Below are 17,263 nucleotides of genomic sequence, written 5' to 3'. Positions count from 1 at the left end.
CTTGCGCGAAAATATTTGAGTCCGTGAAAACGTGCAGAAGTCGACACGTACTGTGCAAGCAAAGAGGATCGCTTCCCATATTTTTTGTATTTAATTTTCTTTTCTCCCTGTCTCAAGCTCTGTGTGTGTGTGTGTATCGGGGGGGGGGGGGGGGTGTAAGAGAGAGATAGAGAGAGGGGGTTTCTTATCTCCCTCCCTCCTTCTCTCTCTCTCTCTCTCTCTCTGCCCCTTTCTAGCTCAATCTCACTGGCTCTTTTTTAAGAATACTGTGCTTTGAATGTCTTGAATGTCCCATCATGCAATTCGCTCGTTACCTTGTTGACTACTGTAATCTACAAAGGGAGTTGGAATGGTACATACAAAGAAATAATTACCGAATATTTTCAGTAGCAGGTGCACCTTTACTGTTAAAAATGACAGTCAAAGTTGACTAAATCCACATATTCAAATTCTATTAAATATGAATTTAAATACCCTTTTCGGAATGAACTATTTTGTCATTCTCGCAATTAATTGTATTGGATTCCTTATTTTCTTCTAATTTTAGTTTCCCATTTATGTTTTTGAAATCTGTAAAATGCAGGAGAAAATCTGTTCTACATACAAAAACTGGTGAGTTTTGATGCAACCAATAGTGATTTAGGTGGGAAATTCTTTTCTTTGTAACAATTCCACAACAATTCTAGGGTAATGAAAATAGAAGGATACAAATGATGACAGTATAGCAATCTCTACATCATTTTTTCACTTTTGAACAATCGACTACGTCACAAGATATAATTTTGTATTATTTTTTTACTAAAAAGTATCAATGGTTTAGATTGAACAGTTATCCCACTCCGAAATAGCATGAGCTTACGGGTTTGCCCACCCAGGTAGAAACTTACGTTCCCCTGAACCTCCATTTTTAGAAATAAATGCAACGCTCTAACTTAATCCTATCTTTTGAGTGAACAATCTAAAATTGTCATTTGCATAAAAATTATATTATTACACATAATTAAGTTAGTTACACATTATTAGTTTGTTTTAACTTTTTTATTTAGTTGTGTTTTGTATTGTGTCCCTTCCGTGACACCAAAAACCAATTAATTTTCTCTTTAACTGTTACACTTCCTGTTCAACTCCACTAGAATATCCAAATGTCAATTACCTTCTCTCTTTGTCTTAAATAATTTATTTATCATCATTCGACAATTCACGTAAATTAAAATAAACATATTTGATTTCATTTGATTTTGATTTGATTTGTTCTTTTAAGTCCACTATATGCACAGTAAGGCTAATCGGGACTGAACCTACAGTTTAAAGTGGGATCCGAACCACTTGTGCCTCCACCAGGTATCGAACCCGGGACCCCTTGATTACAAGGCGAAGACGAATAAACTTATTAAGTGAAGAGGCAGTGTTTCGTCTGTCCCGCCCGTGACACAAAATTGTTCACTTAAAGCTACAAATATGTGAAAGTATTATGTTTAATCAACTGTCTTAAGTTTCATGTTTCATTGCACAGAAACTGTAAGAAATATGCTGCTTAACTATCAGTAAAATAGTTACTTTGATATAAAAATTTATTCCGCGTATCCCACCCCTTATCAATCTGCAAATTTGAATAAATTTTGAAAACTGCCTTTCTCCAAAATTTGTAACCAAACACTCAAGTTTCATTTGGTCTTTCGGGGAGAAACAGAAAAGTTTCAAGCATTAGGATATCAGTTTTCATTTGTTTTCAGTAACCCCTGCATGTTTTCATTGCAGGTGATAGATCTCCTTAACCCGGGTACGGCAAGGAAGCCCCTCGCAGTAAGATGGTCCAAGAAGTCACGTGGTTTCTTCGTGGAGAACCTGTTCACCGTGGACTGTGAGGAATTGGACGACTTGCTGGCTGTGTTGGAGGAAGGTAGGTCAACCGGCAATGCATAGTTCACAACTATAACTTGACAAGTTTAAAAACAAGACGCTGAAAATAGCTGTTGCGCATCTCACACCACATTTCCCCACTTCATTCTCTGCAGCGACGTTGGTTCGCAGTGTTGCAACCTGGAGGGAGCGGAATGGTCTGAGGATTTTCAACGAAATTTGTATTAGCTTTTTCCTGGGCTGTTTTCTACCTGTCTGAGTACAGAAATTCAGCTCACCTTTCGCCAACGACTCTTTTCCTTCTTTTAAAACTTGGCCTCCCCGATGGCGCAGTGGCAGCGTCGTCGTTTTGTAATCAAGGGGTCCCGGGTTCGATTCCCGCTGGAGGCACATAGTGGTTCGGATCCCACTTTAAACTGTAGGTTCAGTCCCGATTAGCCTTACTGTGCATAAAGTGGACTTAAAAGTATAAATCAATCCAATCCAATTCTTTTAAAACTTGAGAAACCATCCATTTAGATACTCCCGTGGCGGCGCTTGTGGACTCGACAACATTATACTTAAGTTTATGTAACTCCTTCTGATTTCGCAAATATGTTGCAACATTGTAAACAATTTATCTGGCCTGTCCTCTAAGGGGCTTTCCAGAGCAGATTGTGGATTTCGTTGGACCCGGTATGATTTAATTCAAAAATATACAGTCAAGAGTAAAGAGCAAGAACATTTCAATGCTTTAAGAAAGAACACAGGCAAGCATGTTATCAGATTGCCTTGTCATAGCGATTGTTGTACGATAAACAAAAGAACCCCCACCCCACTCGGCTTTTTTTTAAAAAAAACAGGCCACTGCTCGATCTCGCATTCAGAAAATGAAGTCATTCGCCCAGTAGTTTCTCTTCGTTATAAACCTTAACGTGCGTTCGTAATAGTAGTACGGTTTATGATCCGCGCACCGCACGCATTTTCAAACATCGGATTAAATCAAATGAACCACTGATAAACTGATATGAGCCGGCATCGTCAATCTACACTGTAAAAAACGTTTGTCATATTTGTTTTAGCTTAATTTTGCTGAGTTGGCAGCACTCGTACTCTCAAGGCCAGACTAGTACGTAGAAGAGTGGTGGGGAGGATGACGTAATAGGAAGTGCTCCGCAGCGATCTGCGCATATCGGGACTTAACTTGTCAGGCTATAGTGGACTGCAACGTGTTTTGGTAGATTTTATTCTTAGCTGGATTCACTTGCAGGAAATTTCTCCAAGCCTAGTGAAGTAAATGTGCATCTGGAAACACTGACAAAATTCCACAAGGAAGCTATACTCTGTCCCGGGAGTCTGTGAAGCAAGCAATTAGCTACACTCTGTCCTCCTATGTCTGGAGCAAGCGAACGAAAACAAGTCTCTGCGCAAGTAGTGATGCGAGACGGCTGCACCAATGAACACGTGAGATGGAACGGGATTGTGTGGAGAGGAAGCGACTGCAGTTACCAGCCTTCGCAGTAGCGTATACTGCTTCGCTCTGCCCACTCGATTTCCTCCCCTTTTCTGCCGCTATGTACGGCCTTACCCCAGAGATGTCCGGCATAGAGTATACTCGAAAGAGATCGACCAATGAACGCGTGATAGAGAAAGGGATTGCATGGAGGCGGCAACGCGACTGCAGCTACCAACCGTCCGCAGCACCACGCACTGTTTCGCTTAGCTTAGTCACTTTCTCCCCTTCTCTCCCTTCCATCGTACCTATATGGTTCGCCAAGTATGATTGCCAATGACCGCGAAGGCAGATATGGAAACACTGCAGGAGACGGTCCAACGACGTTGCCAGAATTTTCGGTGCCCACGCCTTCGCTAGGAGAAGTTCAATAGAAATGAATCGGATTGGCTGTGGCAGTCACGTGAGTGTCCACTGTGTACCCCTCAGTTTGAAACAAGAGATGAGTGAAGACGGTTACATGATACTGAGTCTCATAATCTGTATTCAATCCCTGATGTTACTTACATATTAAATATAATTATTATTGAATAATTGCATAAAGACTTCGGTGGGCAGGCCATGTAGCACGCACGGGCGAGAATAGAGACGATTACATGGTTGTTGTTGGGAAACCTAGTGGAAAGAGACCTATGGGGAGGCCAAGACTGAGATGGAATGGCAATATTAAGGTAGACCTGAAAGAAATTGGTAAGTATAGTCAAGAGTGGACTGATCTTGCTGCAACAATAAACATTCAAGCTTCAGAATGGCAGAGAGTTAGTTTGCAGGGATGGATCTTGCGGGGAAGGGAGGTCACTGAATCAGCCCCAGTTAATTCGCCCACTGGGGTAACACGCCATAGGCCCAGGTAGTATAAAAAGCCGATTAAAACTATCCAAGGGGATATTTTCACAGGGTTGTGAAGGGAAACTGGGATACTGTACGCTTCAAACAAAAATGCGTTGGTATTGTAGTACAGCCAACGGCAAAGATAATGGGAGGTAAATTGTCCATCGCTTTCTTTATTATTTTATATTTTTCATCCTGTGTTGTTTGAGAAAATGAAATTTTGTTGATACGAAGCAGACATTGTCCTCTGTTTGTTGACATTTTTCTTTCCATTTAAGATCATCACATTGTGGAAAAAATAATGTAGGAAAATGCTGGTGGGTAATTCGCTTACCATTTTCTTTGCCGTTGGGTGTACCAGTTGGCGCTTTGTAATCGATTGGGAACTAAGTATGATTAAAAGGCTACTTACTTTACTTGGAGACACGAAATGAGGCAGCTGGTGGAACTTTGATTTCCCTCAGAGTAAAGGACCAATTCTATCTCCAGTGACAGAACGAAGACAAGCAGAATCTTGGCAGGAATTTAAGATCACGACGTCAAGACAAAGAACATCCTAGAAGAAGTATCCGCAACGTCACGAGTGATTCAGCTGACCACGATGGAGGTTGGTGAAAGCGACGAGATACCTGGGGACTCAAGTTAAGGTTAGCAAACCAACGAATTCAATAAGGCGTCGGCACGTGTCATCCACTACACATCTTGACGTTGCGGTCCAAGGAGTCAAAGCTGCCTGGAGGAGGTCTCCTTGGAGGAACAGCTCCGAAGCCAAGTCATACACAATTCCTTATCTCGGCCTCTTCTTGCACATCCAATAGCCAGCAACAGTAAAGCGACCACGAGCCCGAAATCTTGAATATTCGCATTTATCTCACTTGATAGCTACCTAACACCGAGTATATAAAAATCAAATATTCCGCAAGCAAATCTATAAAACATCTTCCCACCTAAGCTTATAGCATGTAGTTGTCATGTAAGGGGTATCCAACAATCCCACAGGAAAACAATGTTCTTATTGTTGTCAATTACACTCGGAGCAACCAAACTTTGGTAAATGTTATTCTCAATGATACAACTTTCCCGCCATGATCCTGGCAATCTGTTCGGCCTGGTTCTTTCTTGCAGAAAAATAATACTTTTAAACCTACAACCGCCTTTCGCCCATAAGAGGTCCTTAATACTCGAACGAACAGTAACCTGATTTTCAGTATTTTAAATACGACAACATAAATCACTCTTGCAATACATTTATTCATACAGATAATTTGCTTAAATACATTGTCTGGGTTCAACATTTACTTCAGATTCTAATTTACGTTTAGTGAGAGCGTTCATAAGAGAGAGAGAGAGAGAGAGTAGTTCCTTTATTTTTTTGACAAAATAAAGATCAAACCAATGATATATATACTTAACTGAAAACTGACTAACTCACACAGCTGCCGGTAGACAAGGGGCGTTTTCTTCCTACGCGTTCACCTAAACTCGTCCACCAATCAGCGCCCTTTAGTGACGTTACTTGCGAAATTTATTTTAAAAGCCTCCACACCTCAACAAACAAAGAAACAGCTATAATCAAGGGGCTCTAAACCTCATCATTATCGGGTTGCAAACGGTATTTTAACAACCCCTGTCTACTTAGGGAAAAGCTCGTACGAAGATGGCAGCCACGAGAACGAGACCAAACTTGTCCAGAAAAGAGCGAGAACGAGACCGACCTCTGTAAACTCGATACGAGACGAGAGTTTTTCCCAGAGACTTTGGTAAACTATAATGTACGATATACGAAAAAAAAAAAAAAAAAACTTTACCATTCGACTTGTACAGACGTACTAAGCCAACCTCATTATTTATGGATGCGATAGTATACGTTTTGTTATTGTGATTGCAGAGTTAAACCAATAGTAGCAAATGTGAACCTGTCAAGCTTTGTTGCATACATTTAGGCTAAAATACTATATATTTAAAACGACATTACAAACACAGCACAGCGGAGGGTCCAGCCCTTGCAGCAAATGACGATGTGTGAGATGGTTGTGTCAACAAATGAATTAATTAAAATCTTTGGGTGCGTCGACACTATAGGACATTTTGAACCCTTCAATGTACACGGGGAAATACCCACTTACCTAAAATTCTTGCTTGAAAAGTTAAAACAAGGTGTGTAAAAAGTTCTTGCAGCAAATGGCGAGGTGTGAGACGGCTGTGTCCGATTCGGAGCTGCGTTAAAGAAAGAAAAGCACCACGAGCATATCACAAACGAACAAAATAATGCCAGAACATAGTAACAATGATAATAATATTAATAATATAAATGTGTGCTGGTGGTGCATTACTGAATCCATTTTGAACAACCCTTTATCTATAAACATATTTATGCTGACATAGGCTAATCGGGACTGGGCCGACAGTTGTAAGTGGAATCCGAATCACTGTACCTTCACTGGGGATCGAACCTGGGACACCTTGAGTACAAGCTTAGTACTACGCCATCGGGGATGTCTGTTTGTATGTTACTGGCGTAGATTAACTCCAGGGGGGAGGGGGAAATCGCGGGTTATGTTCATTAGCCTACCTCCCAATCATCGTACCAATTTTGTGCACTTTGTATGCAACCCAACTAATTTCAGTGCAAGGTGGGTTGTCTATATTGCAGGATGGATAAAATTGAAGATTTTGTCACCAGGTTGCGCTTACTTTCATTCATCTTTTTGACTTTTTACCACTTTTCCTGTAGTTTAGTTTCGAAATTATTGTACATTTAAATTAAATATAGTAAATTGAAAGAAAGATAAATAAAAAATTAATCTGTCATTTTTTTAGCAAGGCAAGTGATAAAAATATATTTTTCTAGGAAATTCACGACATATTAACTATTATATGTTGATTTCCGTACGAAAGGGGTTGGGATATAACGAATAAGCATATAGTAGTGTGGCAGAACTCATTTACGACGCCATGTAGACTTGAAAGAACACGTGACTAAAGCAAAGTTTGCCATGACCAGACGTCTGAACTGGAGGAGCAAAAAAAATTGGAGTGGCAAGAACCTTGCCGACTTGGAGACAGGAAAGACACACACGACTCAGGCTGAATATCCTCTATCTCCGTTTACTTTCATTTTGGTCTGCATGGCCTGGTTGTGATTTGCCTTGTACTTCTTTTGTTCATAGTACTTTAATAGAAATTCCACTGGACTAAATTTGAAATTTAAGTAAGGTTGAATTGCCCCCGATCATGTTGGTTACGGGGGAATTGTGCTGGGTTGCAGTTTACTTGAGATAGCCACACTTTCGACCGACAAATTTACTTTGTGACTAAAACGATGAATGACTTTTATTACGTATTATCCCAGTTAAACGATTACAGATTATATTCAATGAAATGAATGAATGGGGAGAAATCTTCTTGCTATTATTGTTGATTAAGTAAAATGAGGTTGTGTTTTGTTATTTAAATATGTAATGGTTCATGGTTGTTTAATCTTTTGGTATTTATAGTTAATCAAAGATCTGTTAATACACTTCGAGAGTGTATCATACTTTTTTACATTGATCAGCGTAACTATGTATTGTACAGTGTCTCTCAAAAGTTTTAGGACAACGACATTTTAAACTAGGCAACCCAATTTACACAAGGCGTTGGTGGGTTGCTTGTAGAGTTAGGCTCAATTTCAGGGTTGCCACATGCACAATAGATATTTATAAAGTACGCGAAAGAAATGAAAACAAGTAATATTGTATAAAATTATTAAAAATATCACTATTATATCGCAAGTGACAAAATTCTTTCTGATAGAAAAAAAATATGTTTTCTAGTATTTCATATCGCTGATGAGGTGAGAGGAAACGAAAGGTGACAATGGAGAGGAGAAAGAGAAAGCGGAAGGAGAAGAGGAAAAGTAGAGGAGAGAAGAAAGAGAGGATAGACGAGGAGAGAATATGTAGTGAAGAGAATGGAAAAAGATTATAGGAGAGATGAGGAAAATGGAGCAAAGAAGAGAGAAGAGGAGACGAGAAGAGGGGAGGGGAGAGTAAAGTAAAGGAGAGTAAAAGATAAGAACGAAAAGAAGAGGAGAAGAGTGCAGTGGAGTCGGAAATCTAAGACAGAAGATACGAGGAGTGGAGATGAGTGGCATGGAGATAAGATGCGAGAAAAGTAGGGAAGGCGATATGAGATAAAAGCAGAGCGAGCAGAAGGAGGGGAGAGAAGAAGGAGAAGGAGAAGAGAAGAACAGAAGGGACTGAAGAGAAGAGGTAGTTGCAGAAAATACCGTCTCAGCGTCAAGAATTGATGCATTGGTCAAATTATCGACATGAAACATTCAATAACATTTTGAAATGTATTGGAGAATGTATTAGATCGGTTCGGAATGCCTTTTGGCTTAGTTCAGAGCAAGGTAAAATTTTCCATGTAAGATCTTTGATTTTACCTACGATTATACCACTAAAAACATGAATGTAATCTGAATATTTATAAGAATTATCGTCCACTTCTCGGTTCGTTGAAATGGAGATTTTGTAATTTAATGTTTCCCCTCCCCCCATCGTTAATTCCAAACTGAATCATTCCGTTTCACACGGCGTGGACAATGAACACAATGGGATAGGTCTAAAACTTACGAAAATGTTCTGCCACCGGAAGGGTTTGAACCTACGACCATCAGATTGACAGTCCTGAACGGTAAACACTACCCTACAAGCTTTCGCTCCTGAAAGTAAGTAGAAGGAGCTGACCAATGTGAAATGTAGATGCAACTCTCCTCCTACATGTAATGTGCAAACAATACTTGTTTGTAACAAAGAAAACGAAGGTAGTACGACTCGGCGAAAACATTTAATGGAGAATTGCACATGATGAAAACTTTTCATTCGATATTTGCGGAGGTATCCTTGCATTGAACTCGAGTGGGAAAAGGGGTAAAATTAGTATGTCCTGAATTGCCACAAATATAAATAGGTATTTCATTAATATTTGTCAATGTCTTTGAAGCAGTACACAATTATCGTTAGAGTATCATAATTCACGATCATATACATGAAAATATCCCTTTGAATGTGTGTCAATTCATTTATTTGTTTATTTTTTTTATAAATTCCATATGCAGAACAATGTAGCCACTATACACTGCTATTACAAATAATGTTACCATGCTCTCCACACCTAGTATGGAGGATCGAACCTGGGACCGCTAGCAGCCCAATCGAGAACTGTAACCACTACACCACGCCCTTACCTTCGATTGAAACAACAATTTTTAAGTATTCTGTCCCTCCAATATTGTAAATGTCGTTGGGTATGCATGTATTTGAACTTTTACTCTAATTTTGAATTGCTTTCTTGTAGTATAGCAGATATCTTGGGGAAATAATTTTCGAAGTGATAAAGAAAAACGAGAAGACTGGTAGTTGTGAAAATGCGAGTTATTTCTTCTAACTTATTATTGTGATTATTAATGGAAAATATCTAGAGGCTTGAAAATTGTAGGACGATATTCTTTTCCTGTGATACTGCAACAGACGAAATGCTTGTTTACTGACGTAAGTGTCGTGTTCAATACAGTGTTACGAAATGTATTTGCTGTTGCGTAAGGTAACACGAAATAATTACACCGTTTACGAACTACCAAATCTGCGCAACATTAGACGTAAACAGGCGGAAAATTTTATTCATAAAATCATTTCACATTTGACAGTATTAGTCAAGAGAGACTCGTGGGACACTGTGTTAAGGTGCTGGAGTAAATACTTCTTATTTTTCTTCCTCGAAGAACAACAATTTTTAAAGGAGAGTAACACTCGTTCTGCTCTTTCTTATTTCTTTTAAATTCTTCCACATTCCATTAATTGGGTTAAAAATAAATAAAAATATTGCTTGCATTTCTGTCATTGACGTAGACCAGGCCCATATGCAGGATTTCTTTGAGGGAGGGGCCAGACCCAAATTTATATATATATATATATATATATATATATATATATATAAGATAGAGAGAGAGAGATATTACAAAATAGTTCAAATAGTGCGAGCGCCATTGAAAAGTCATGATAATTCTATGTTTAGAAAATAATATATTTATAAATTAAATATTGCGTACTAGGAATTATTATTACAATAAAGAACATGTCTTTATTGTAAGTGTTATTGTCGAATTCTTTTTGACGCTGTTGCCACATTCAAAATTTATCTCAAAATGCTGAGAAGAAATCTAGCTGTAGCGAAATTTTCGCTACAACTACAGGTGTTTTGTAGCTTCGCTACCGCTACAGCTAAACTCCTCAAAATGTAGCGCCGCTATAGCATTCCATTCATATTGGGGGTTAGGCGTAGAGCTGACAACTCTACACTGTAAAAAGACATGTCAAGAATCAGCAATATGAGGCCATGGATGTTCCCAAGGTAAAATATTCTGGAGGTAAAATAGTCCCCCATTCGGATCTCCGGGCGGGGAGTAATATTAACAAATGGAAAAAATATTTAAAGAGGAAATAAAAAGAAGGCTTAATTCAGGAAATGCATGTTACTTCTCTCTTCATAAACTTTTTTCTTCTCGTTTAATATCTAAGAAACTAAAAGTTAAAATATACAAAACAGTAATTTTGCCTGTAGTATTATATGGGTGTGAAACGTGGTCACTTACATTGAAAGAGGAACATAAATTGAGAGTATTTGAAAATAAGATCCATAGGAAAATATTTGGATCTAAAAGGTATGAGGAGACAGGTGAGTGGAGAAGGTTACATAATTTAGTACTGCATAATTTGTATTTATGTCCAGATATTATTAGAATAATTAAATCAAGAAGACTTAGGTGGGCAGGCCATGTGGCACGAATGGGAGAGGAAAGAGGAGTTTACAGGATTCTTGTTGGGAAACCTGATGGTAAGAGACCTGTAGGAAGACCAAGACGAAGATGGAGAGACAACGTTGAGATGGACCTAAAGGAAATCGGTAGGGATGGAAAAGAGTATATAGATCTTGCTCAAGATAGGGACAGATGGAAGGCCTGTGTTGCTGCAGCCATGAACCTTCGGGTTTAAGAAGGCTAGAGAGTTAGTTAGTTATAAAGAACATGTCTAATTGTGAGTTAAGAAAAAGCAATAATAAAGAGACATTCTCGCATCACGATTGCAGTTCGAAAAAGTCAGGAGAAGGATTGAAAGTAACGCACTGTCCTGACAAAATCGCTGAATCGGACGTCTGGTAGCCTTGCATCAATGATTATAAAACTAAAACTATCCAATATTGCAGCTTGGAGACTTTTTCGCAAGAAACAGATTCATTTATGTAAGAACAAAATTGAAATTTTTACGCATTTCTAAAATCGACGATGTTATTTTCGTAGTTATTGATAGGTTCACATTTAAATATTTTTTCAGGGTTCGAGGGGGGTATGGCCCTCATGCCACCCCCTGGGTAAAAACTGGCCTGACGTAGACAGTGGGAGAGAAATTTTGGAGAATTTTTCTATTAAATTTATTATTTACATCCACCTTATGCTCAGATAGGTTTATTGACAATCGTGAACTTTTCTTTTAGTAGATAATATTTGGTTTTAAACGACGGGAGAATATTGGTCAAATTTCCTTTCGTGCTCTTTTGAGAGAATATATACTTCTACAATAGCAATCGCGTTCGGAAACGGTGAAAAAAATGACTTGGTTTTCAAAGGCAGACAAGCTTGGTAGCGTAGCTTGCTCGCGTTCAAAGTGACTCACTCACGCTATTCAAGGCCACTTCTTATCGCAAAACACTGTGCGTCGATGCACAGTGTCTCCACCCAGCAAGTTACAAGTGACCAGAGTCGAATTTGAAAGAGAATCTGAAGAATGATAGATTTCATCAGAGGCGGCTAGGTGGGCACTAGCTCAACATGCAATAGTTTAAGTCATAATTTCTGACAAACAAGAAATCTTATTGAATAAGTATTGGGATAGTATTACGTGTATCCGCTCCTTTTTAACAATGTAAGCTCGAAGACAATCTGTATTCCATTTGTATATATTGGCAACTTGGTCAACCGGAGGTTATTATAAGGAACTATTTCGTAGATGTTCATGTAACCGTTATAAAGTTACAAATAATGTATATTCACAAGCTTAGATACACTAACAACGAAGAAATAAATTCAGAGTTAAATTTCAAATGCATGTGTATAGAGAAATTCTAGAAGTATAGAGCTATATCAGAGTATTGAACTTCTTTTTGCAGGATAACGTTTACAATATTCACGCGACTTTTAATTCTCCTTTTATTATAAACAAGAGCACGGTAATATTATTTGTAATAGCAGTGTATAGTGGCTACATTGTTCTGCATATGGAATTTATAAAAAAAATAAACAAATAAATGAATTGACACACATTCAAAGGGATATTTTCATGTATATGATCGTGAATTATGATACTCTAACGATAATTGTGTACTGCTTCAAAGACATTGACAAATATTAATGAAATACCTATTTATATTTGTGGCAATTCAGGACATACTAATTTTACCCCTTTTCCCACTCGAGTTCAATGCAAGGATACCTCCGCAAATATCGAATGAAAAGTTTTCATCATGTGCAATTCTCCATTAAATGTTTTCGCCGAGTCGTACTACCTTCGTTTTCTTTGTTACAAACAAGTATTGTTTGCACATTACATGTAGGAGGAGAGTTGCATCTACATTTCACATTGGTCAGCTCCTTCTACTTACTTTCAGGAGCGAAAGCTTGTAGGGTAGTGTTTGCCGTTCAGGACTGTCAATCTGATGGTCGTAGGTTCAAACCCTTCCGGTGGCAGAACATTTTCGTAAGTTTTAGACCTATCCCATTGTGTTCATTGTCCACGCCGTGTGAAACGGAATGATTCAGTTTGGAATTAACGATGGGGGGAGGGGAAACATTAAATTACAAAATCTCCATTTCAACGAACCGAGAAGTGGACGATAATTCTTATAAATATTCAGATTACATTCATGTTTTTAGTGGTATAATCGTAGGTAAAATCAAAGATCTTACATGGAAAATTTTACCTTGCTCTGAACTAAGCCAAAAGGCATTCCGAACCGATCTAATACATTCTTCAATACATTTCAAAATGTTATTGAATGTTTCATGTCGATAATTTGACCAATGCATCAATTCTTGACGCTGAGACGGTATTTTCTGCAACTACCTCTTCTCTTCAGTCCCTTCTGTTCTTCTCTTCTCCTTCTCCTTCTTCTCTCCCCTCCTTCTGCTCGCTCTGCTTTTATCTCATATCGCCTTCCCTACTTTTCTCGCATCTTATCTCCATGCCACTCATCTCCACTCCTCGTATCTTCTGTCTTAGATTTCCGACTCCACTGCACTCTTCTCCTCTTCTTTTCGTTCTTATATTTTGCTCTCCTTTACTTTACTCTCCCCTCCCCTCTTCTCGTCTCCTCTTCTCTCTTCTTTGCTCCATTTTCCTCATCTCTCCTATAATCTTTTTCCATTCTCTTCACTACATATTCTCTCCTCGTCTATCCTCTCTTTCTTCTCTCCTCTACTTTTCCTCTTCTCCTTCCGCTTTCTCTTTCTCCTCTCCATTGTCACCTTTCGTTTCCTCTCACCTCATCAGCGATATGAAATACTAGAAAACATATTTTTTTTCTATCAGAAAGAATTTTGTCACTTGCGATATAATAGTGATATTTTTAATAATTTTATACAATATTACTTGTTTTTATTTCTTTCGCGTACTTTATAAATATCTATTGTGCATGTGGCAACCCTGAAATTGAGCCTAACTCTACAAGCAACCCACCAACGCCTTGTGTAAATTGGGTTGCCTAGTTTAAAATGTCGTTGTCCTAAAACTTTTGAGAGACACTGTACATTAAAATATCTTCCACTGCGTAGATAAGGTAATCCCCATCTAACTCCTTAGTTTAAGGAGAAATAAGAGTCGCAAGGAATTACAAACAATGACCGATAAAATGTAGTAACAGATTTATTTTCTTGTTATGCACGGCATCAATTATTATTAACTTCAGTAGTAATAAGTACGTAAACTTTTTTTAAGCATAGATCAGGGATTCCCAAACTTTTTCACAGCGCCGTTAGTGTTTCAATATTTTTCCGCGGCGCCCAAGTCAGAATGTAGACCTATCTAACTCTTGTAACGCTCAGTTAGTGTGGTTAGGTTGCTTCCCTTAAGTTAAACAGTAAACACATGTTTCAAATTCAGAAACATTTTATGTAAGAAGTTCTAAAACCATTTGTAGACTAACAAGTAAGTATTATTTTAGTGAAAATATTGGAACATTTCGCGGCGCCCCTGTAAGCCAGCCACGGCCCCCCAGGGCGCGGCGGCCCACACTTTGGGATCCGCTGGCACAGAGTATACCAGCATTGTGGCTGTATTGTTGCATTATTTAAAAATGAAAAATAAACAACATTTTTAAGCAGCATACGATATGGCGCGAATATAAACCTTAACGTTTTTCTCAGTTGAAACTCAAAAAGACGCTCGCGTCAATTAGTGCAAACAAATGCTCAATAAATACAATCGTGGTGCTTCAAAAGACGTATATAAGATTGTAACAGGTGACGAATCATGGATACATGCATATGAGCCGGAACGTAAACAGCAGTCGACTGTATGGGTGTTTCAAGATGAACCCAATCCAACAAAAGTTGTTCGCGCTCGAAGCACATCGAAACAAATGGTCGCCTTTTTTTTCGGGAAAACTGGTCATGTGGCAACTGTGCCTTTAGAGGAACGTAGAATGGTCAACTCTGAATGGTACACAACAATTTGTTTGCCAGAGGTCTTCGGTCAAATACGAAAAACAAACAAACGCCGTCGGATCATTCTTCATCAAGACAATGCCAGCTGTCACACATCTCGTCTAACAACCGACTTTATGAACAGTCAAAAAATCGAATTGATGGGTCATCCGCCGTACAGTCCTGATTTGGCACCCAATGACTTCTTCTTGTTCCCGAATGTCAAGAATAAACGATTTTCGTCGGCGGAAGACGCCGTTGATGCGTTCAAAAATCATATTATGGAGGTGTCTCAAGAAGATTGGAGAAACTGCTTTGACAAATGGTTCGAACAAATGTAAAAGTGTATTGACCATAAAGGAGAATACTTCGAAAAACAATAAAGAAGTTTTCAATGCCAAATTCCTGTTTTTTCATTGTTAGGCTCCAAATATAAATAGTGACCCTCGTAGAAGACAAACTCAGTACATTTCAATGTGATGTAAGTCTAGGCATAGCACCCAACATAGCTCCCCTGTTGCTACAGTTATTCGCTGTGTCAATGCTCTATGGTGTTGATCTTTACTTGGTACACCCTATACTTAATGAAACCTAAAAAAAAATGTTTAGGGGGGTCAGGTCTCGAGAGCGAGCCGCCCAAAGTGTTGGTGAGCCACGGATGATCCACCTATCAGGGGAGGTGTCAGCGAGTAGTCCCGAACGATTCTGGCGAAATGGGGTGGTGTACCATCTTGCTGGAAAATAAGAGTATCTTTTATCCCATCCTGAATATCATTTTAGCAATATAAGAAAATGTCAAGAGACTTATGAATCACCCTGTATATTCATTGGCAAAATAACACCAGAACTAACGCATAGGTAAGGAACTATTTCTCATAAGTCACATGGATCTGTTTACAATAACTTCGTTCTTACAGCGGATAGAGAATGGTCGAGTAAACAATTGTTGCTTTTTTGTTTTGCAGGAATGAGGAATCGGGCAGTTGGGAGTCACAATATGAACGACTACTCGAGCAGGAGTCACACGATCCTCACAGTCCATATCACCTCTGAGCAGCAGGTACGTACTACAGACCAGGGTTGTTAAAGGTCCAGGAACCCATGAATGCTAATGGGTTCTATTGGGTTCCGCAACAGGACAGGAACCTTTTTTTCTCGCGCAATTTAAATTCGGTCCAAGTTGCGTTTTGTTTAATTGAAAAAAAAAAGGTTTATGGACCATATTTAAATTGAACCGGAAAAATGGTTCCTGGACCGTATTGAAATTTATCCGGAATAAAAACTCCTCGACCGAATTGAAATACTTTATAGATAAAAAAGGTTTTTTACAGTGTGGAACCTATTTACACTTGCTTATTTTCTCTTCCGGACCGGAATTGAATTTATTTAAAATTTCCGGACCTTTAACAGCCCTGCCAGAGCAGAAAAGTCTTTACACGACTCTCACTATAGCAGAAAGCAAGAAGAGATCTACATACTTAGATCATCACAATTTAAGAAAGTAATATAAAGGTTTCATACATTTTGTGCACTTAAGAAGGTGTTTCTATAGCTGACTTTCAGCCTAGGACCAATGACGTCACCAGATGTCTTAGTTTTCTCTGTTACATTCTTTCTTTTTTTCTCTGTATTTCCTCATTTTACAATATTTGTAATATTGACTCTTACACAACTCCTTCAAGAAAAATCTTCAAAATTTAAGGAAAGATTTCAGTCTTGAAGCTTACATTGTGTGACCTCCCGGATAGAAAGCCTCATTTTTGTAAATATGGAATCCGGTTCCTGTATTTTTCGCTCAAATTTTCAATGTACATCCATGTCTCCTTTGGTTATTCTGTAGGAATAATTGTAATTTTATTCCTGTGCGCTTTTGCTTTTATTTAGTTTCAAATGAAATGTGCCTATTTCCAGGTGGATAGATCGATCCCCTCTCCCTCTTATCCCTCCAGATTCTCATGCTCGTTTCAATCCTATGGGACCTAAAGAAACTGTATTTTCAGTCATGTGCAGATATACAACGATACAGTCGCACATTCAGGGTTGCCACTGCCATTTATTTTCCTGTCAGTTAAGATATCGAGAGCGCTAGACCAATGTAAAACAAGGTCATTCCGGAAAACTCTTTTGCTCTCGTCAGTAGGTATATCCCCCCCCCCCCGCTTCATCAACTTACGCATTTTTCAACTTTCACACGTGTTTCCTGTATTATTTGATGCATTTGAGAGAGGGCTTCCTAAACTCTGTAGCGAGGAAACATCTTGCCTAGATAAATATCATAGTCCGTACGTACAATACTAAATATTTGGTCGCGCTTCAGTTATTTTACACATGAAGTAACCCTG

General features: G+C 38.7%; 1 protein-coding gene across 2 annotated transcripts in view; it reads left to right on the top strand.

The window, feature by feature from the left end:
* The window catches only part of LOC145989466 (kinesin-like protein KIF12), a 314,209-nt gene that overhangs the window by 218,520 nt on the left and 78,426 nt on the right, over positions 1–17,263 (top strand). For both annotated transcript variants that reach the window (XM_083124813.1, XM_083124814.1), the window contains exons 6-7: positions 1,759–1,900; positions 15,887–15,981. In XM_083124813.1, coding sequence (XP_082980939.1) covers positions 1,759–1,900; positions 15,887–15,981 — 237 coding nt within the window. The remainder of the gene's footprint in view (positions 1–1,758; positions 1,901–15,886; positions 15,982–17,263) is intronic.

Source organism: Lepisma saccharinum, chromosome 6, assembly GCF_977018435.1.
Source record: "Lepisma saccharinum chromosome 6, izLepSacc3.1, whole genome shotgun sequence".
Taxonomy (NCBI): domain Eukaryota; kingdom Metazoa; phylum Arthropoda; class Insecta; order Zygentoma; family Lepismatidae; genus Lepisma; species Lepisma saccharinum.
Note: the sequence above shows the minus strand (reverse complement) of the source record. Positions and strands in the feature narration are given on the sequence as shown.